General features: G+C 36.7%; 1 protein-coding gene across 50 annotated transcripts in view; it reads left to right on the top strand.

Annotated features, from left to right (window-relative positions):
- Positions 1 to 23393, top strand: part of ANK2 (ankyrin 2) — a 674296-nt gene that overhangs the window by 402775 nt on the left and 248128 nt on the right. For 4 of the 50 annotated variants that reach the window (XM_053217048.1, XM_053217045.1, XM_053217040.1 and 1 more), the window contains exon 1: positions 19824 to 22856. The exons of 21 other annotated variants lie outside the window; for them this stretch is intronic. In XM_053217048.1, the coding sequence (XP_053073023.1) occupies positions 22722 to 22856 (135 nt within the window). In that variant the 5' untranslated portion in view covers positions 19824 to 22721. Of the gene's footprint in view, positions 1 to 19784; positions 22857 to 23393 lie in introns of those variants that run through there. 25 more of the 50 variants (XM_027063031.2, XM_027063061.2, XM_027063162.2 and 22 more) reach the window with 14 other exon arrangements.

The following is a 23393-nucleotide window of genomic DNA, read 5'->3' as shown; positions in this document are numbered from 1 at the left end:
TTTAGTGTTTATATTTTACATTGAGTCACACTTTTTCATTCATATTTCTCAAAATAATTTCTTCCTCACAAAGAATACACCTTTTTTTTTTTTTTTTTCAGTGACACTACAAAGAAGGCACTTCCCAAATTTTGGAGTTCTACTTAAATTGCTAATGGAATCATCAGTATTTAAGTGTGACCCTTTTTCCCACAGAAGTGACTTCTGGTTTAAATGTGTACAGTATTGTGGAAAATCTCATCAGAATGGTTTGACTTTATCCCGATAATAAGAAGTCAGAATCCTGGAGTAGACTGGGAAGGAAAGGGGACTGTAAATCTATATATTTTTTAAGTTCTCCTGGTGATTCCTACCAGAATTGAAAGCCACTGGAATAAATATTCATATTCCCTCTGCCATCCCCTCCTACCCCAACTCTTACTCTGTCCCATCTTTGAATTTGGAACAATAAGAGACCTACTTTTAATAATCAGTATGACACTAAACTGCTACCGAGAAAAAATTTCCTGTGTCAATAGGAGGCACTCTGGCAACCTTTTGAAAGCTTAATGAGACTAAGTGGTCTATATAATAACCAATTAATTCTGGGCATAGAGAGGAGGAACCAAATGTTTAGAAGATAAGTTGTAAAGCTTCACGGTCTGTATGACCATCTCTGCCCTAATGGAGTAACCTTTAGGAATGAGGCTTGTGTTTTTCTGAGTTCTATGTTAACCAAGCTCAAAGAAAATCAGACAGTTATGTAAGTTAGGGTTTTGAAGGAAAGACATTCAAATGTGATGTCTTAAATAGATTTGGCTGTTTTGAATACACTCAAGTAAATGTCCCGGGGATTTCATTGGTAACTTAGCAGTCTTGGTGTCCTCAGACCTTTAGAGATGTCAACACTTCTGGAGCTCCTGATGCAAGTCAACAACTACTTTTTGTTTCTTGTACTGGGCTTTGATAGATTTTCTGTATCTTTATTATATATATAATCCTTATATATATTTATTATATATTATTCTTTAGATATTTCCTTTTAATGTTTCTAATTCATTAACTTCTTAGTGCCAGGGTTTTTTGTTTGTTTGTTGTATGTTTCTTTTTCACGTGAATATCTGACTTTCTCACTCTCTTCCCAGTTCACCGCAGCTGTCAGGCCAGCCAGAAATGGATTTCCCCACCAGTGTGTACAGAATTCAGGAAAGGACTTTTTAGCATGTATAGTTGGAATTACTCCTTCCATTTTCCCTCACTTTTTCAGTAGCTTGCCAGGAAAAAAACCCTTTTTCTTTCCCCTTAGAACTTCACTGTAAATTCAACCTGGCCTTTCTCTAGAGATGTTCCTTTAACTCTGTATCATTACTATGCTGCTTATGTAATGGGGAACACCTCGATAGAAAACCATGTATCTTGTATTAAAGAAGAGAAGTACCAGGGTGCAACAATTATTATAAACGTATCAACCTAGTCCCCGTTTGATTGGGAGTGGTAGTGTTATTTCACATTAATAATTTTATATGAATATGTATTTCTTGGATTTTTATATATTTTGCATGAAGACCTGTTCATTACCAATTTTAACTCACTTGTTTATAGTCTTTGTCTGTAAAACAAGGCTGAAATCTAGACTGACAGTGACCTCTCTCTTTATGTAGCTCTATGCGAGTAATGGCAGTTTTCCCAAATGCCTGACTTTCAGGGGAGCTATTAAATCTCAAGGTTAAATATTTTAAAAATAATGTTAATATTACAAGCATGGACTCTAAGAATCTACTTTAGCTTTATTATTAATATAGAGATAAAATATTACTTTTGCCTTTGAAATCAATTGTAGCTGTCAATACTTTCAAGATGTTAAGCACAATTGGAAGTGGATGTGAAATGTAAGAATAGACATCACAGCTACAGAGAATACACAACACAGCAGAAAGGTGTTTACTAACTTAATAAGTGTTATTTATACAAAATTATCGGATGCTTCTAAAAGCTCCATAAAAGCAGATTTAGGAGACCTGCGTTTAATTCTATCTACTGACTGCGATGTTGGGTAAACAACTGATCTGACCTTAGTTTCCACATCTATAAAATGACGAGGACCTGAGATCTGTTAGAATTCTTTCTGTTCCTGTATGACTGTACAGTTTTAACTGTGTCTTTCCCTCTTTTCATTTTTATAAATGATTGAGATAGTTCAGTGGAATCTCCAAGGTTTTCTTTATTTAATAGAAATTTTCTTGAGTTGATACTACATCCAAGGCACAGTGCCTTCATCCAAGGGGTTCTCAGACCAGCCCGGGGTAATAGGTACTTTGACACATAACAAGAATAATATGTTATTTGGGCTATTAAGTTGGGTTGGAGATTGTTTATCTTGTATATATTATGCAATTTTTCTTTAAGAAGTCTTGTGTCAGTAAATTCTTACCTGGCAGAAGAAATAATAGAAGGGAATAGTTTCTGTTGTGGTACTTGAAATTTTCTGGAAGCTGTTAAGGCAAGATATATAAAATGAAGCATTCTTATGGATCTGTGTGGTTGGATACAGTATTTTGGATACTGATTTGAGTCATTTCTCAGAAAGAAGTTTACTGCGGTTCCCTTAGATCATCCATATGCTGATAATACCATGAATTATAAATCTACAGAGAAATATTATCATAGTGTTTTAAATCATTTTACAAAGATATAATAGTAGTCAGAATAGCTATCTTTGAAAGGCAGGATGCTATGATGAACAAGAGTCCACTGTAAACACTTCTACCCTAGCAACTCACAAACCATTCAACTGTCCAGCTCAGTGAAAATAAGACGTTGCCTGAGTTGTTCCAGGAGTACAAGTATAAACTTCCTCCTTATTTATGGTTCCTGCCTCAAACTGGGCCAGAATGCTTAATTAAACCATGTCACATCCTGAAACAACTGAAACCAATAAAGTGTAAGTGGAACAGGTTACCTGGAAACAGTAACTCCTTTGAGAAGAGAGGTCACTTAGGAAATGAGGAGCTTTTGTTCAGGGTGGTCACCTTCAAAACATGGGGCTTCAGTGTGGGCTCCAAGGGACAGGAACCAAAGACTGGGTGTGGGTGGGGGGGGGGGGAGAAAAAAAGACATCTGTGTAAGCACAAGTTGTCCTTACTGGGGAGAAGGCAGATGACAAAGGACCAAGTGGCAGATGCCAATTCTCTGAGTACAAACACTTTATCGAATTGGATAAGGGCCTTTGGTATAACATAAACTAGTCATACTCAGTCATTTAACACAAAAAGAAATATTTCAGAACTTCTGGCTTTTATGCTAGAAAACAACACTGGAAAGATAGAAGAAGAATTGGTGACAAGCTAGTATCAGAAATATTTTGCCATCGAAGGAAGCTTGATAACTGAGATGCATTTCACTTTAGTCACTGCAATTAGCCTTCGTACAAGATCCTTCTGGGTTACGTATTCCCTAGTAAGTTGTATAAGAGCTCATGAAACAATTTAGTAACTCCAGTGGTCTTTAAAATTCTATAAAACTTGATTAATCAGGAAGCTCAGATAATTATACTTTCTAGTTTTGATTGCCTTTTACACTTAAAGTCAACCAGAATGTCTTTCTTTCTCCCTCTTTCGTTTTCTTTCTTTCTCCCTCTTTCTTTTCTTTTCTTTTCTTTCTTTCTTTCTTTCTTTCTTTCCTTCTTTCTTTCTTTCTTTCTCTTTCTCTTTCTTTTTTTTCTCTTTCTCTTTCTCTCTCTCTCTCTCTCTCTCTCTCTCTCTCTCTCTCTCTTTCAGTTTATTTATTTAAGTAATCTCTACACCAACATGGGGCTCGAACTCACAACCCTGAGATCAAGAACTGCATGTTCCACCAGCTGAGCCAACCAGACACCCCTCCAGAAGCTCTTTCAAATTATGCTTGTTTGTTTCTCTTCTTTCTTGTGCTGGATTAAAAAAAAATTGTCATGCTTCATGTACCATCAATCATCTTCCCTATTTTCAATGTGAATTTGATATGTACAATACATGTAATGTAATTCAGGATATTTCACTTCTTTGGATCAAAGAATTATTAAATAACTACCATGAGATAAATTTTAAGTTAAGAGTGGTCAAGATTTTGGTTGAGTTAAAAATTTTTTCTCAAGAAATTGCTCTGTTAGATAGGTATTTAAGGTTAATGTCAATGGGGAAAAAGTAGAGGACAGTGCTAGCTTAAGTGTTATAGCTTTTTTATGTTTATAGAAGTTGTGGATTTCAAGCTGGGCCTTGGGAAGACAGTCAAATTTGGCTTAAGTGGAGGGAACATCTCAGAGGACACACATAGGAGCTGATGAAGGGCCTGGCATGACATGACCAGAGTGGCAGGGCTGGGTAGGAGTTGGTAAATACTTGGAAATAATGCTGACCACACAGGAGAGACTTCAGGGCAAGGAAGAGGTAACTGAACTCAATAAAGAAAAAAAGAAAAAAAGAAAAAAGAAAAAGAGGAAGAAAGAAAGAAAGAGGAAAAAAAAAGAAACTATGGAAGGTTGTATGATAATGTAAGATTATGGGGGAGGAAATGGAGGTCATCCAGGAGACTGTAAAGTAATCTAAGAGGGATGAACAGACCTGGATTAGAAGATTTGCACGGGAAAAATCAGTGGAGAGGGAAACAGGATGGATATTAGCACCCAAGTGGGAATAGTGAAAAAAAGAGAGGTGAATAAGCATGACTTAAGATTACATATTTCAGGGGCACCTGGGCGGCTCAGTCAGTTGAGCATCTGGCTCTTGATTTCGGCTCAAGTCACGATCCCAGAGTTGTGGGATCGAGCCCCACATCAGGCTCCACAGATTATACATTTCAATGATATTTGAAAGGTGCTGGTGTCATTGGCAAAAAAGAAAAATTTCAAGTGAAATTCAGGGGGAAATAAAAATACATTACTTTATACATGGTTAATTTGAAATGTTGTCAAGATGATCTCTGTCATATTTTTTTTAAATACTTCTTTTTTAAACGTTTATTTATTTTTTGAGACAGAGAGAGACAGAGCATGAACGGGGGAGGGTCAGAGAGAGGGAGACACAGAATCCGAAACAGGCTCCAGGCTCCGAGCTGTCAGCACGGAGCCCGACGCGGGGCTCGAACCCACGGACCGCGAGATCTTGACCTGAGCTGAAGTCGGCTGTTCAACCAACTGAGCCACCCAGGCGCCCCTAAGATCTCTGTCATATTTAAATGCAGGAAATTTTTATATAAAAGGCCAAAAAATAGAAATGTTATCTATCTTTCTGATTTGGTATAATGGAAGAAGTTGTAAAATGTAGAGTCAGTGTACTGCTTAGCTCTACCTCATTCTGGTAATCTGATCCTTAAATTGGTTTGCTTTTCTGCAAATCTGGGTTAGTAATAGTTAACTCTAATAATTAACATATATATCATAGAGGAAGTGTCAGGACTAAAATGAAACAATGTTTTGAAATCACTATGCACATGATATTATTCATTATTATATTACTAGATTTACTTGCTTTTTATGCAGGAAGAGCAAAGGAAATATACTTGCCACTGAAAGGATTAAAAATGTTCATGTGAGCATCAGTATAATGTGCTCTGTCCCCTGAGAGCCCCTGGCAGCAATGATGCCTCGGTAGCAATGAGCATATGTAGCCCAGATTTTTTCTAAATGCCATTTTCCAATGGAAGGAACCAGAACTTCTTGGGCAAATGGCTGATTCAAGTAAGGAAGTGTTCAAAAAGTGATGGGGCATGTCAACTTGCAGGAGCTTCCAGTGACCTACTATAGAGAAATTGGAGCAACAAAATAAATAATGGAAGTAAGGAATTATAACTCACAGAATAAATCCCTATGAGTTCGTACTACCAGAAGTAAATAATTGAATAAATGAATAAATAAGTAAGCAAGAAGGGAAAGCTTTTTCTTCTAGTAGAATTCCACTTAACATATTTGTAAGAAATCACGTAAATTATAAATAATACAAAGGTCAACAGTTTAGCCTATTTGATAGTTCAAACTATCAAAAGTTCCATAGTGAATTGTTTTTAACTACAGAATTCAGTAAGAATTAGCTGACTGTGTCTAAGACATCACAGAAGGAGGAATTTAAGAGACACAGTTACCTTGTGGAGTTTAGAACAGCTTTTGCTCTCTCTTGAACTCCCAGATACATTCAGAAAAAGAAATTGTGTTGATATTTATTAATGATTTATTTTAAAGACATAATGAAATTATAAATGCAAAACAGAATTTTTTGTTTTTTAAATATACTTTTGCAGGTTTTTACATAAATTAATATTTTCTTTATTTTTAAGTTTATTGATTTATGAGAGAGAGAGAGACAGCATGAGTGGGGGAGGGGCAGAGAGAGAGGAAAACAGAATCCCAAGACAGCTCCAGGCTCTGAGCTATTAGCACAGAGCCCAACGCAGGGCTTGAACTCACATACCATGAGATCATGACCTGAGCAGAAGTCAGATGCTTAACTGACTGAGCCACCCAGCTGCCCCTACATCAATTAATATTTAAGGAAATGGTACATGTAAAGAACTTCTGGATAGTATTGAATGATATAACCAAATTACCAGCATAGTATTTTGTTTATGATTGTTGTTTTTTGTTTTGTTTTTTTTTTCCAAATAGCTGCACTTGGTTTTTACGAATCACATGTCTGCTTATATTGAACATGGCACTCTTGACATGGCTGATGTCAGCACTGATGCAGTGCTTTTCTAATTTTTCCATTTTATTCCTGAATTCTTTCTGGGTAAAATGGTTATTTAAAAGATCGTTTTTCTGGTAATGGGTAGAAGTATTTTTATTTATTTATTTACTGGTGATATTATATACATAATGTATATAATAACATTGGCAACTGACATTTGTTGAGCACTTTTCATCTTCTTACCAGTCTGGAAGATTTCATTTTATTTAGTTTGAGTAACTCAGATAATCATCTTACTTCTCTGCTTCTTCTTTTTTTTTGTTTTAATGTTTATTTTTGAGAGCAAGTGAGCACCAGTGGGGGAGGGGCAGGGAAAGACGGGGACAGGCCATCTGAAGCAGGCTCTGCACTGATAGCAGAGAGCCCAGTGTGGGGCTGGAACTCAGGAACAGGGAGATCATGGCCTGAGTTGAAGTCAGCCACTCAACTGACTAAGCAAGCCACCCAGGTGCCCCGTCTGCCTCTTTTTTGTAACTGACACACCATGAGTCTGTACGGGAATCTGTGCGATGTGCTGCTTCTATTGCAGTGGTGATAATGCATGACTGAGTTATCCTTTTCACTTTGGCCATGAGAATTAACTTTCTCTTTTATTTACAAAACTTGATTCTCTAATAATTTTCATGAACAGGCTGCTGCTCTCCATATACAGATAATATTCTCACAACTAATGAATCACTCCCTGGTCTCTTGGAAAAGTGCACTCCATTTCTCATTTTAATTAACTTTGCTACTGCATGGCCAAACTCAATAAAATTTTTCCTTCTGTTTTCTCTGCCTTTAGTAATTCACTTGCTTATCTTAATTGAGCTTGGTAAAATATTTAGATATGTAATGTTGGTTCCCTCTTGACACTAAATTCTTAGTTATAACCAAGTGTATAATGATACTGTAAGTTGAGCATATATTTTAAGTACTATAGAACACTTGACCACCGATCAGAGAAAACACAAGTACTTCTATTAACGTTACATACATGTTCTCTTTACCTAAATGTGTTTACCTTAGGAGGATTTTAGGTTCTTTTTCTAAGCCTATGTACTTGGAAGTTTTAATACATGAGATGAGAATAATATCCTACCTGGGGCAGCCTAATGCCCTGGTGTCACAGTATTTGACCAGCTTGCTGTGCCCATAATGAGCACTGATTTTCTTCTTATATCATGTCACATTGCCTTAGACACAGCAAATACGTACTGATTCTAAACATCGAATTATTGGGGCACCTAGGTGGCACAGTTGGTCGAGCATCCGACTCTTTTTTTTCTTTTTAGTTACGAAAGTATTTATTTATAATGAGAAAAAGAATCACAATGAATTACACATTTTAAAAGTAATAAATACCACATACCATGAAATCCAGATAAATAATATGATATTTTTATTAATTAATGGCCTGAATCACTTTTTTTTTTTTTTTTACTTTACATCCACATCAGTTAGCATATAGTGCAACAATGATTTCAGGGGTAGATTCCTTAATGCCCCTTACCAATTTAGCCCATTCCACCTCCCACAACCCTTCCAGTAACCCTCTGTTTGTTCTCCATATTTAAGAGTCTCTTATGTTTTATCCCCCTCCCTATTTTTATATTATTTTTGCTTCCCTTCCCTTGTGTTCATCTGTTCTGTGTCTTAAAGTCCTCATATGAGTGAAGTTATATGATATTTGTCTTTCTCTGACTGACTAATGTCACTTAGCATAATACCCTCTAGTTCCATCCATGTAGCTGCAAATGGCAAGATTTCATTCTTTCTGATTGCCGAGTAATACTCCATGGTGTGTGTGTGTATATATGTGTGTGTGTGTGTGTGTGTGTGTGTGTATACATGTATATATATATATGTATATATATACATGTATATATATGTATATATATACATGTATATATATGTATATATATATACATGTATATATATACATATATATATATATATACACATATATATACCACATCTTCTATATCCATTAACCCATTGATGGACATTTGGGCTCTTTCCATACTTTGGCTATTGTCGATAGTGTTGCTATAAACATTGGGTGAGCATCCGACTCTTTATTTCAGCTCACATCATGATCCCAAGGTCATGGAATTGAGCCCTATATTAGACTCTGCACTGAGCTTGGAGCCTGCTTGAGAGTCTCTCTCTCTCTCTCTCTCTCCCTCTGCCCCTCTCTCCTGCTGGTGTTCTCTCTCTCTCTCTCTCTCTCTCTCTCTCAAATACAAAATAAATAAATAAAATAAACATCAAATTACTATTTTTGTGTCCTAAACTCAAATTTGTCATAGGTTAGTGTTCTGAATCAAACCCAGAGGACAAGGTTATTTGGGTAAGTTGGAGATTGTATCAAGCATGAGCACATATTACAGAATGAAACATAACCAGAGCTTTTAACATTTTGTGATCAACTATTCTCAGTCACATATATTAACAAGGAAATTCAAGACATTACAAAAGAGGGGACAAAAATTTTTCTGAAATGTATTTTTTAATTAAAAAAAAATTTAAATTTATTTATTTATTTTGTGAGAGACTGAGACAGAGTGAATGGGGGAGGAGCAGAGAGAGAGGTAGAGAGAGAGAATCCCAAGCAGGCTCTGAGCTGTCAGCACAGAGCCTGATGCAGTGCTGGAACTCACAAACTGTGAGATCATGACCTGAGCCGAAGTGAGAGTCAGACAGTTAACCGACTGAGCCACCCGGGTGCCCCTGGAGAAATATTTTTCATCTTCTTTGGTACAAGTAATATTTAAATGTTAATTCCCTGTGTTTCCATCTTAAAGTCACACTAATGTTTAAAAACTATTAAACACCCTTTTAATTGTTTTATAAACTATTAACTTTACTATTTTCAATACAAATTTTCTCACCTTTGTGGGACTTGAAACGTTCCTCTGGAGTACATGAAATCTACCACATCAAGCTGGCATGACCCTCTCAATACCCTATTTGCACTGTTTCTCTCCTAACCTTGATTCTTGTTCACACTCAGTACATATTATTGGCATGTTTAGCTGCCCTAAAGCAGGGCTAAACTCCGGAACTTTCCTTATTCTCTTCCTGCTTTGTTTTGATGAATGTCACTCAAGCTCCTGGGATGAGGTGCCTACAGGCCAGTGACTCAAGTATATAGGTTATCTAGATATAAGTTACATTGCTGAAATCTAGGTTCCATTTCTTCTAAGATGTGTCAGTGCTCCATTGATTTATAAAACTTTTGAAGGACCCCTCCTCTGATATATATAGGTTTCTCCCATTTGAAAGCTGCTAAAAGGCATGCATGTCATTGTAATCCAAAAGGACTAAAACACAAGGAATTGAAGTGTGATGCTCATTTAGACGTTAAAGGCTGGGTACGTGGTTGTGCCCACGTCAGGGTAGTTTCCAGACTCTCAAGCGGAGACAAACCTGTATGTAGAGCACGCCACCAAAGACACTTCAGTTACAACAAACAGTATATCGTAACTGACTTTAAAACCTTCTAACAGTCCTGCACACTAAAGCACAGCGGAGTTAAATGGGATCTCTGTGATTCCACATATCCTAAAGAAGCAGTTTTTCTCTGTGTGAAACCACATGCATTTTCATGGACGATTCAGGGATAAAAACACATCCGGGCAAGATACAAGAGTGGAATGTATAGACAAAAGCTTTAAGGGTTCAAAGGCTTTTTCTTTTTTTCCCTTCTCTTTCCTCTTTGAGCTCAAGTATCATTGAATGCCATGGAGTAAATAAGGTCAAGAATTTGACCTAACAGAGTAACAAAGTTGATTAGGAAAATGTCTCTACCATATAAAAGAAAAAATAGAATACTATCCTGAAATGTCAAAACTATCAGACCCTAAACTCTGATACAACTTGATTAGAGTTTTTTTTCCTAATTAACTCATTTCAAAGTAGGTTCTTATTTGAGAACATCTATGGTTGGAATTCCGTTGTTCTTAAGGTATGATGTGTATGTATATGTGTACATATGCATGTGTATACAAATATATCTATGTTTCTCAAAGTTTTACTTTTATATGTGTTTTATCTCTCTCTGCTCTTTTTTTCCTCTGAGTTTTCAATAAATTGAAGTTACAGTGTTGTAGTTTTACTATAGTAGGTACTCAAATGTACTTCAGGGATTGATCATTTTAACAAGCTTAATCAAAGGGATGGGTCCTTTTCATAAGCATGTGAAATTGAAAACAAATTTTGTAAGTTAAACAGTATTGAAATTTAAAGTATAGAGTCATTCCACAGAGCAGCATTGTACTTTGCAAGTATATCGTGAGGTATGGTAGTCGTGTCTCAACCAGACTCGGCCCATGAGGGCTTTTGGGATCTGGCTTTAGAATAGATCTAGCTGCAGACACTGGGCCCAGCAGACTATGATCAAAGATGGGATCATGTGTCACTAAGATAAATAAAAATATTTCTGACATATCAAGGAACAAAGCAAACTGGATAGGGAGAGCCTCTTAAGAGTTGTAATGTGGTTTATATAACAAAAAGATCTTTAATGATAAGAAATGCAAAGAAGCAGGACAGAATGGTTAGAACTATCAAGTACTCAAACCATCTGTAATACCTGTATCTCTAACAATCAAAATAGTATCAACGAAGATGTCTAAGTCCTAGATGTTTTCAACAGGAATCTCTTAGAAGAGTGGGGGACAGATGAAGTCAGTTTCACAGATCCAAAATTCAAATGGTTAATATGAAGTCTGTTTATCAAACTGCAGAGGAAGGTCTAAAATTTCCTGGAAGTTAATTTTTTTCACTGGACTACGGAAAAAACCCAAGGACATAAATATATAGCAAACTGGATAAGGAAGACTACTGAGGTACTATTGGCTACAGAGACAAAACATAGCACATAAAGAGCTTTAAATGCCATTTCTGCTCTGCTGAACAATGAGATCAGGGGTCTGTATGATACCTTTATAACATAGAAAGAGCCATCTTCCATTATGTTAGTGTGGGATATTAACAAACTGAACCGTATCAGATTATAAAACAAAGAGAAAGTAATACCTTATCAGAGATCATTTTTAACGTTTGTTCCCCAAAGCAGCTAAAATTGAATGTTACCAAAATAGAAACAACATATTTCAATAAAATTGACATTTTAAAATGTCAGTGGTTAATGGAAGCTACTTTCACTCTTATTGATGATTCTTTTTTTGGAAGAATTTAGTATAAAATTAAGTTGTCGTGACATACTTCTTGATCAACCAAATATAACATGACCTATGTGTTTAGTAAAATTTGACAAAATTTGGGTAGAATCTTGCCATAAAGTTTAATGAATTATCAAAATATGAAGTCAGAAATAAATGTTATTGCCTTAGGGATTTAGAAGCTTGGAATCCTTACTTTGTTTATTTTTATCTTTTTAATGTTTGTACATTTATTTTTAGAGAGGGAGAGTAGGAGATGGGCAGACAGAGAAGGAGAGAGAGAAAATCCCAAGCAGGCTCCACACTGTCAGTGCAGAGCCTGACGTGGGGAGGGGCTTAAATTGATTTCCATGAACCGTGAGATCATGACCTGAGCCAAAAATAAGAGTTAGATGCTTAACTGACTGAGATACCCAGGTGTCCCTGGAAATTCTAATTGTAAACATTAGAATGTCATAAAAAAGAAGGCAAGATTTTAAATTTTTATGGTGCTCCTTTCTTCAAGATGCGCCTTTATTGCAGTTAACATACATCTAAATTACTGATATCTAACAGTGGAAAAATTGGGGGGTTCCACCTGCCCCCTTGAATTGGTTGTTTATCATGAACAAAAGTAGGAAACGCATGTCTTTTCTATGACTACTTGCTATAGGCTGATAACTGTAAGGTATTTTCCTATGAATTTGTTATATTATTGGTTGTTGTCTACAGAGGTTAGTGTTTGTGTTGAAAGCAAAACATGTTAGAAGGAAAGGTATATATGAATAAATAAAGAGAAACAGTGGAGAGAAGGAGAAAGAATTGAGTGTCATAGGTAAGAAGCAATGTCAGAGAAGGTCATGGCCAAAAAGAAGTGAGGTCTGTGCAGAGGATTAGTTGTGACTGTAAGGGCAGGGATCTATGGATAACCCATCATCCTCAATAAAAAAGAATGAGATAACACAGAGCAACTCTATGGGTGGAAAGAATGGAATGAATAGGGGTTTCCAGAGCATATAATACCTTAGAGGCCCACGATGGCCAAGCCATGGAGTAATCGGGGGGAGAGGGGGCGGTGTGTATGTGTGTGTGATAGACATTCATTGTAAGAGTAATCTATTTGTCCCTCTAGAGAACAACTGGAGTGTTCTCTGGCATCAACAGTGATTACTCTGCATAGGCTTTAGGCATGGCTGGAATATCCAGTGTGATTAATAGTCTTATCCTTACTTAATAAACCATCTTCTGGTTTGTGGCCACTATTGCTCTTATAGCCATTTGCATAATTGTTCCTCTTTTCATTCCTGCTTATATTCAAATGATTACCAGTAGGTTCAGTGCCTCGACCACTTCATGACAAAATCAAACATCTGAAAAAATAATCTAACAAGAGCTGACAGAATGGTAATGCGAACAAACAAAGGAGCATTTACTGGCAATTGAATAGATTGCTACAGATTGCCATTCCCAGAGATTTACTGAAGAATGTATGTGTACATCAGAAATACTGCCCATTTGCCTCTTTTTATTTAAATGACATGTTGCAGCCTGGCATAGAGTGCCAAATAAATATTTATGGGCTAAATGAAATGAATGTTTGTGAAAAACAATTGCATTTTAAATGTGTCAAGAAAGATTTTTTTTATTGTTTATGTATTCAGTAATCAATTATGAGTGTCTGCTCTATTAGAGACATTGTCAGAAGTCCTAGGAACAAACAGACAAATAAAATATAGTGTCTGTCCACCATGAGCTCATAGTCTAGTGAGGAAGACAAGCATGTAAAAAGATGATTACAGTGCAGGGTAGCTATCGCTGTGATGACTCTGTGTTCACAACAGGCCCTCAGTCTTCTGTTGGCCAGGCAGGGAGGGTTCCAAGAGAAGTCTTGTAAATACAGTGGGAGGGAGGGAGGTGATACGCGTGGAGGATTCCTTGTTTATAAAAGTCCAAAAGAAATTATAAGAGAAAAGGCAAAGATAAGATAGGGGAGTGGGGCCACATCATTCAGGACTCTGTAGAGCACATTCAAGGTTTTGTCTTTTATCGTGGAAATTATAGGAAGTGCCCTGAACAGCTGTGAGCTTCAGAAAGCTCACTCCAGCTAGCTATTGTGTGGGAAATGGATTTGGAATAGAGCAAGGCCAGAAGCAGGAAAATATTCAGGGGAGAGTTCTAGTAATTCAGTCAGGAAATGATGAATTCCTGACCTAAAGTAGTGACTAAGAGATGGAAAAATGCAGACTCTTTAGACCTAAATGTATGGGAAAAGGAATGTCAAAAACATCAACATTTCTAGCCTGAGCAGCAGAGAGTATAGGGTGCTGGTCAGTTGAGCCAGAGGAGGCAGGGCCAGGAACAGGTTTGAGGAGAACACATACTTAGGGGAGAGATTCATTATTGACCTAGGAAAGCCCTGAGAATATTTAAATACTAGCTCTAAAGAGCTAATAGAAAGGAAAAACATTTTTATTAGAAATATTTTTAATAAGTGCTCTTAAAGCAAACACTCTTCTTAGGTTTGAGAGACAGATCTGCATTTTCTTATATTTACAATCTTTCCTTCCTTCCTTCCTTCCCTCCCTCCCTTCTTCCCTCTTTTATTTCTTTCTTATTGTCCTGAAGAGTAGGTAAATTATATGTTGACCTCATAGGATGATTTATAAACTTATGACTAAAGATTTAACACATACAAATATTAGCAGAAGAGTCTATTTGCTGTAGCTCACTATTACACAGATTGGAATACTAAAGTTCAGATTGGTGACTGGCAGTGCTCTGCCCAGTGTTTGTTCCTTAACGACATATGGCCAACAACATTGTAGCTCAGAGGACATAAGACCACAATGGCACAGTTTTAGGAGAATTGAATTAATGATATTGATTTTATAATATTTTTATTTTTAGTTTTCCCAGGGTTTTGATTGCCTATGAAATTATTCTCTCTTCCAAAAAAAAGTAGGATATAATTAAAAACTTTACCCCAAAATTTCCCATTATCCAGGGGAACAAATGATATATAATCAAGATATTTATTCTAGTATGAATAGTAGGTAAAGGATTATAAACTATTATTTATACTTTAAGGTACATGGAATAAGTTTGCTCAAGAGAGATCTTGAAATAGAACCCAAATTAAATATCAGTTGGACAATGAAATTCAGATTCTTTTTGGTGCTCTAAGTTTTCTCAGCCTTTGAAATAAATTGAATTTAGTCAATCATTCTGTAATTGTTAATTTAATTCTTGATTAAATGCATACTCAACATGTAATTTAAAAAAATTAATAATAATGTATTTTATAATCACTGAAACTTCTTGACAGTATTTTAATGTATAGTATAAGGAAATCAGTTACCATCCTCATAACAAGTCAGGTTTAATTGGTAATTTTGATAAATACTTAAATCTGCTCCAGTTTGAACTAATATTAAAAATTTAGTTTGAACTTGAGTTTGTTCTTAATTGATCAGTTCCTGGCTATAGCCTGGCAGTGTATTTTAAATGTCTATGTCTCCTGTCTAATTTCAAAGAGTGTATGTGCACGTGTGTATGTGTGTGTGTGTGTGTGTGTGTGTGTGTGTGTGTGTGTTTGCGTGTGCATGTGCATTTATTTTGTTGGGAAATTACTATTTTAAAATACTTTGAGAGAAATAGATTAAAACATTTGAGTGTATGATTACATTGAACTGGGCTCTGCTTTAAATTGAAGAGACTTTTTCAGTAATGGCAAATGTATCAAAACATTTAAGCCTTCATATTGCATGTCATAACCCAAAAAATTTATGAAAAGTTGCTATTTCTCTAGAATCTCTAGGGTTCTCTAATTGAGAATATGTATCTGTAAAATAATGCCTGTGAATCATCAAAGGAAAACTGTCCATATAGTAAGTGAAATGAGACTTGAGAGATATGGAAAGGATAAATGAACTTTTATTTGCTAATCTCAGCCATGGAAAATTTATTTGAGCTTAGTGGTGGGGTTTCTTATATACTTAACAGTAGTAAGACATTATTTGGAGAGGTTGATTATAAATTCTTGTTAGGATAGCACTCCCGTTTATCTTGTTCTAATTAATGATCAAGCATGGTGTCTAACTACCATAGCATGTGAGAGACCATTTTCATAGATAGGTCTAGACAACTGTGGCATGCATCATATAGAGCATAACCGGTCAGCTTGTGAAGAGTTACATCCTCTAAGAACATTGTTCCTCTAGGCACTAGACTTTACCCCATTCAGTGATCAACACTTGTGCTGTGCACCATTCATTCATCTTAAAATCCCCTTAACAGAGTCCTTTTCAGATTACCTCTATCCACTGTCTCCCTAGTTTACAGATGGAAACTTACAAGAAATGTTAATAAACTAAAATACTGACTTAGGTTGCAGAAAGTAACTATTAAAGCCTGATTGCAATGGAGCCCCCTTCCTGCTTTTTTATTTTCATCCTTGACTCTTTCTACAAATAAAGCCTTGGGAGAGCCCCTGCGTTAGTAGTTATCCATTTTCTGAGTATTATGTGAATATGTATTTTTCTTCAGAAAAAGTAGGAGTGCACAATGGCTAAATTGTTTTATGTTGTGTTTCAAAATGCTGTCCAATATGACAGCACGTCACGAACTAGTCACGTGGCCCTTTAGGCTTGCTTTGGACACCCTACACTTCTTGGCTCATAGTGTCTTTAATGTCAATTACTGACACTTATTGAGTGCCCACTTTGTGCCGGGCATTGTGTGGAGTAGCCTTTAGAAAACTTCTCAAGTTGTTAGCACTGTTTACTAAAGAATGTCCTCCTTTATGTACTAGGAGTCAAGAGGCAGCAGTTTGGAATGAAAATAATAGCTGGGAGGAATGTAAAATTAAATTGGTTAATTGATGTTTGTGGGCACATAAATAGCTTGGCAATATTCATTTTGATTAATTTGTGGACAGCATAAACAGTAAAACTCATTTATCCTGACCTCAATTAGAAAAGTTATGCCACATGTTAATATGGAGACTCTGTGTAGATCTATAAATTATGCAACAGTTTTCCTGATTGATCAATTATATAACAGATCCAACTGGTAAAAATAGTTACATGTTTAACTTTTAGCTAAAGAAATTATATTGAATGCACACAAACAGAGGAGAAAATAACGTGCTGTCTCCTGTGTTGCACGGAATGTTCTAGTTTTATTTCCACAGGTCAGTAATTCCCAAAGTTAGGGGAATTTGTCCCTGGTTTCACGTGATTGGACATGGAGAATTCTGCACACAATAGGAGTAATGAAATATTAGTTTAATCAGATAAATACATTTGACCAAAACAATCAGTTTTGAATTACAGCTAGCATGGTTTAAAAAAGGAAAAAGCTGTTGGTGGGGAGAAACAGGGGAGGTGGATTGTAATCTGAACAGTTTTCTAAATTCAGGATAACTCTTACATACTAATGATCTGCAAAATGCAATCAAAGTGGTAACTATCCTGTTAGGACTTTTATGCTGCAATGATAGTTTAGATTAAGAGACTGCACTTTGCTTTTTTCATTTCTGTGATACATATCCTTACCACTTGGAAGAGAGAAAAAAATTAAATTCCATAATTCTGAGTGAAACATTCTTTCAGATTTGCTACTTTCAAGACTCCTGGCAAGATACGTTTTTCAGTATTTTTAATATTGATAGCACTTGCCCTATATGACATATATGAGGGAGAATAAAATGCTTTCTATTTTATGCAGCTGATTTGCAAAAACATTGTGCTACAAAATCCTATAAAGCTGTCCTACAACATCAGTTTTCCAGACCGAGACCATTTCCAGGTGAAAGCTGTTTTACTCTTGTGAGATGTAGAAAACCGGCAGGGTGAGGTGTCCAAAATGTTTCCCGTTTTTCATTGGAGCTAATTTTCAGGGAAGGTGGAGCAAGAGCAAAAGGGTCTTCACCTTGCAAAAGAGCTCCTAGATACCAACAGTTTGTCGTGTTTCACACAATGGTCCTTTCAGCTTCCCTTGTGAGTGTCCCACGGAAATGCCACTGAATGCAGATAGCTCGTAGAACCAGGGACCTGTGATGCAAGATATTGAGTTGTTCTTATCTTTCCCTCTCATGCCAGCTAACTAAAGAGATGGGCAGCGTCAACTCCCCTCTTGTTAGATGTATTTTCAAATGTAAACAAGTAAGGTTGCATGGAACTGAAGAACTCCAGAGCTGGAAGGGATGGAGTCTGACCTCCTCATTTTAAAAAAGAAAACTAAAGCTCAGATTTGATAAAGGTTACACAAATCCATGCAGGGAAATTAGTGATCGAACCAAAATCTGGGATTAGTTTTTCCTAGCTAAGAGGTCTTTTCATTCCTCTGCAGGAGCTGTGATCAAACTCTTTAGGTTAAACTCGAGAACTGATAAAGTTATTTCTTCTCCAAGGGGTTAGTTTTCTGATGATTCTATAATCGCTGCTTCATATTTAAAAGGTGAACTTTATAAAACTGCAGTGGTCAAAACTGCTTTGCTGTCATAGGGACTTTAACAGCTACTTTCAGAAGATTGCAGTTGAGAAGCTGGCTTTTGTTCTCCGTCCTTAATCGCTTTTCTCCTGATGGATTTGAAACAGCAATACAGATGAAATAATAACAGTAAAAGTCCCTGGAAATTTAAGAAGGATATTGAAACTATGTCACGTCATGGGGGCTTTGAATTTCACTTTCTAAATCATGTACCAAATGCAAGTATCCTGCTCTAAGTGTGGCCAAACATGCAAATATTTGCTTTCTGAGTAATTTGCCCTAATGACTTTGAAGCATTTTTGAGAAACAGTGGTGACATTGTTCTGCCCTGGCAGAAAGCATATCCCTTGTCAGATGTCCACAGAGATCCCAACAGTCTACGGGTACATTAGTAAGGCATGGGTAGTACACAGTATTTGCTAACTTTGCCTTCTGATTGGCAAAATGTTAGGTATATGGGTTGTCACCTCATCAAGGTTTTGTTACAAGTCTGCCCAGCAGCCAATCTTAGTTTGCCACTAGGAAATGGAACTAGCAGTGTTTTAACTTCTAAAATAATGCTCTCTTCTGCAAACTCCTCTCACCCTTGTTTTTGATTACGTAGAAACCACCATGGGCAAAGTCTGGGGTAATCACGAGTAGTATGAAGTTGTTCATTTGAAAGTTCTATTTTTCACACTTCGATAGCTTCCAGATTGATAATTTAAATCTGTTTGGCCAGGGGCGTCTGGGTGGGCGTCAGTTAAGCACCGACTTCGGCTCAGGTCATGATCTCGCGGCTCATGGGTTCGGGCCCAGCGGCGGGCTCTGTGCTGGTAGCTCAGACCCTGGAGCCTGCTTTGCATTCTGTGTCTCCCTCTCTCTGTGCCCATCCCCCGCTTGTGCTCTGATTCCCCCCCCCCCCCCACAAAAACATTAAGTAATTTTTTAAAAAAAATAATGAAGTCTGTTTGGCCAGAAAATGGAAAATTTTAGCAATCACAGGGGCACCAGCAGTTTATATTTGCCTTTCCTTTTCCCATACTCGTTTAGGCACTAAACTTTAGTAGTGGGACTTTGTTGCCACCTTGGATCCCTAATGATAAGGAGGGTAGGTGTTATTCTATTCAGCAAGCAGAACATTTTTCTATTGGGGAAAGGATGGGAAGATTTCCCTGGGATGAAGGAAAGAGAGAAGGGTAGAAAACTAATTGGTAGATGTTTAGAAAAATTATTTTGTAAGAGTTGTTAACATGTTTCTTTTCTGGTTTATGTTCTTAGTATACTTTACAACATTTTTTTTTCTTTTGAAACAAAACACTACAAATTATTTTCTAGGAAAATTTACCCTAAACAATGTTAATATTTTTTAAAGGCTAATCAGAGTGTTTATTGTAAATGTGGAAATGAAATCAAAGATTTGTCACACTTAAAAATGTTTAAAATTATTAAATCTGTTACCATTGAAGTGTAAAAAGGTTAGCACAGTGCAGTTAAATATTGAAAAAATCAATTGCCCTCCTATCGGTGGCTGCCTTTTATTCATTTACTTAACAAGCATTTAATATTGCCGTGTGCATTTTACATCTGTGAGGTCAAGGAGAGAGACAAGGCATATTCTGTAAAAAAAGCAAATAGCTGATAGTAGTCCCACCTTCATTAAAAAAGATAGAACAAATTAAGGGACTAATATAAGTGTAATTAAGACTTGTAGGAAAAAGTGATTTTAAGATGTGCTTTGAAAGAGACGATGAACAGGGACTGGTGGAGAAAGGGGGATGTATGCTTGGCTGAGGCAGAAGCCACTTGAGGGCATAGTGGTAGAATGGGTAATGTATTAACAAGACGGAAAGATTCCAGGAAATGATTCATGCTGTTAAAGCACTACAAAATTATTTATCAAGCACCTAGGGACATATTTCCCTAAGCTGGAGTGGTTAAATATTCCTCTCACATGTGTAAGTACAGGGATTCAGATCTAAGCTCTAGAATGAAGGAATGAGGCTAGAGAGAATTTTTAGGATTTGCCTCCAGGTTTTAAGTTGCATGATCTCTATTAAAAGACTGTTGAATATTAAATTTTTAGGTTTTAAAAACACTCGACTAACTGATTCTGAAAGAGAGAAAAAAAACTGTACCTCTTTTAACAGCTAGCGAAATCTTGATTCATAATCTGAATAAGATCGTTCATGTATATTCAAGAAGAAGCACCTGTTTTAAGACTTTGTAAGGCCCTGTAAGGCTCTCAGCACCTTAGAGAAGATAGGAAATTTTAAAACCCATCCTTTTAGGAGAGTTGCTAAACACATGATTAAACATCATTTCTTATTTAATTTCTACAGTACACTGTTCAAGCATGTGTGGCATTTAATGAGGAATTACTGTATTGTGATAAACCATTAGTTTATGTAAAAATAACATGAGCAACACAAAAGGTTTTGCCTGGTACATCTCAGCTACCAGTCTGATCTTGTTACTGATACTGAAGCTTCATCTTTATGAATACTTTCACCTACACCTGTCACATCCCCCCCCCCTTTTCTTAAGTTGTTATCTAAATTCTAGTTAGTTAACATAGAGCATAATGTTAGTTTCAGGTGTACAATATACTGATTCAATACTTCCATACATCATTCGGTGCTGATCACAGCAAGTGCACTCCTTGAACCCCATTAAACCTTTATCATTTAAAATGTTTGGGTTATGCTTGTCTTTAACATGAATGGAGAAAATATGCCCCCTCCATTTTTATCATAATATTATTGGTTCAGTCAATATTTTTTTTAAAAAACTTTTAAAATATGCTATCATCTGTAGCTGAAAGATAAAAATAATTTCACTGAATACTGTCAGTGCCTCTCAGAAATTGGAATGTAAGGGTAGGATCCTTATAGTAAATAGTATACACTAGGTTCTTAAGCTCTGGGATAAAGAGCTATTCAAAGAGGATTGGTAAAACAAACAAACCAGCATGGGGCTGTAAGAATCAACAATGCAAAAATACCATTCTTGGATTTGAGTTTGTTAGGGCTTTGGACAGCAATATAGAGTGATAGACTATTTGAGGAATGCTGTTTTTAATTTAAATAAATAATAATAGTGATGGGCATTTTTAGTTTTTAGAAAATGGCAAATCAGAAAGGTGAATTTTATCCTATCAAATGAAATGTGGTTGATGTCTAAATATCTTCCACATCCTATGTTCCCCAAATGATTGCTTTCAATTCAGTAGATTTCTTTAACATTATTTAATACATCATGTGGATGGGTGATAACAAACATCTAAATCTTTATCCTGCCATTGAGTAGTTTAAAACCTGTTTAGAAGATATGAGAAAAGAAAGCAAATAACAAGGATGGGACTAATAGTAAAGCAATGACATATATAAAGTTTTAGAGAAAACCCTAATGGGGGGTAAAGGGAGGAATAAAGTTTCATCAATAATAGTCAATAACAAAGTCTTGATGTATGTCACAATTGGCGTCATAAATCTACTGTGCTCTCATCTCCATGGGAAACAATTTCTTTCAAAGATCTGTAATGTGGTTTCAAAGATAGTATGTATGTTTTTAAAAGCCATTCTCAATTATTCTTTTATAAAGCTGGAGGAAACATTTTCAGAATATTAAAAGTTAAACTTGTACGTAAAGCAAAATGTTTGCTCTACCGTAGCACAATCATGAATAATGGAAAACTGTAGATACTTTGTAAAATTCAAAACATCCAGACCAAGGTAAAATGACTCATTTTGATTGCTGTGTTTCCGATGAATTTTAAATGCTGCAAGGACAACCAGTTATTTTCTGTAAAAGATCATGAGAAAGACGATGTATGTTAGCTGAGTGCTCGCCTCTTGGTTTAAACAATTACAAAAATAATTTCTATCTATTATGTGGGTGAAGCGGACTCATTAGCAGATTTGGTGTTCTGTGTAAGTAGAAAGACGGAGGGGGAAAATCAAAGGATTCAGAGGCATTCACTGAGTAATGCAAAAATTCTCATATGTAGAGACATTTTACACAGCAGGAACTTAAGTCCATGTGTAGAGCAGGCTGCTCACATGGTGAAAAACAAAACAACACCGCCCCCTCCCCTGCTCTCTCTTGGCCTCACCCCCCTCACTCCATTGACATGCATAGCTGGCCTGGTAGGTGTAAAAATAGACTGGCAGAGCCTGAATTGGAAATGGTCACCGAATGCAGCCTGCAGTTGCTGGGGTTTTGAGTTCTCTCTCACACCAGCAAGCCAGCCAGCAGATGGGGAGAACTGGTGAGGGGCGTTTAGGGGACTTGAGCGGAGGAGCCAAAGATCGTCTGGATGAATTGTCCGCATTAGTGTCCCCCAGGGAGCCCTGGACAGAGCACAGAGGGCAAGCACGGGCCCAGGGACGGCAGGAACTGTTGGAGTGAGATGGGTAATGCAGCTCTCTGCCCGTCTTGTCATGCGGATAAGAGCGTAAGAGTACACGGACACATGCAGGAGTTGGACAGAACCCCAGACTACTATGGCTGTAACAGCGAGGACACCCAAGAACTTGGGGTGTGGGTAAGTTCTAAGCCACAAACGAGAAGGAGGGGAGGGTGGTGCCATAAGAATCAACAGTGGACCTCATTGGTCAACCTCTAAGCTTCCTAGAAGGAAGTAGACAGAATAAACCCAATGTGACCAAACTACCCAACTGCCTCGGGTTCAGCGGCACGCTGTTGTTTCCTCTTGGAGCCATGCAGTGTCACATGTCTGTTCCTCCTGAGTTGGCTTTAGCTGTGAATTGATATTTGGAATAAGCAACGATGTTGTCTTTTTAATTTGAAACTCTGTCCCAAGCTGAACATGTATTTCATTATAGAGTGACTTGTAGCCTCATGACACTTACATTCAGGGTGTCAAATTATTTTGCCTGTTTATATATTCATGTATGGTTCATTTTCCATTAGGTCACAGGGCATTTTTTAAGCATATGCTAACATCAGCTCCCAGGTGCAGCTTATAAAAGTGTTTTTCTTCCAATATTTGACTAACCTCAGTGGAAAGGCCTTTAAACACTGTCCTGATTACGATAATATTTTGTGCAGAGGCTTAAAA

The sequence above is a fragment of the Acinonyx jubatus genome, chromosome B1, assembly GCF_027475565.1.
Source record: "Acinonyx jubatus isolate Ajub_Pintada_27869175 chromosome B1, VMU_Ajub_asm_v1.0, whole genome shotgun sequence".
In the NCBI taxonomy this organism is placed as follows: Eukaryota; Metazoa; Chordata; class Mammalia; order Carnivora; family Felidae; genus Acinonyx; species Acinonyx jubatus.
Note: the sequence above shows the minus strand (reverse complement) of the source record. Positions and strands in the feature narration are given on the sequence as shown.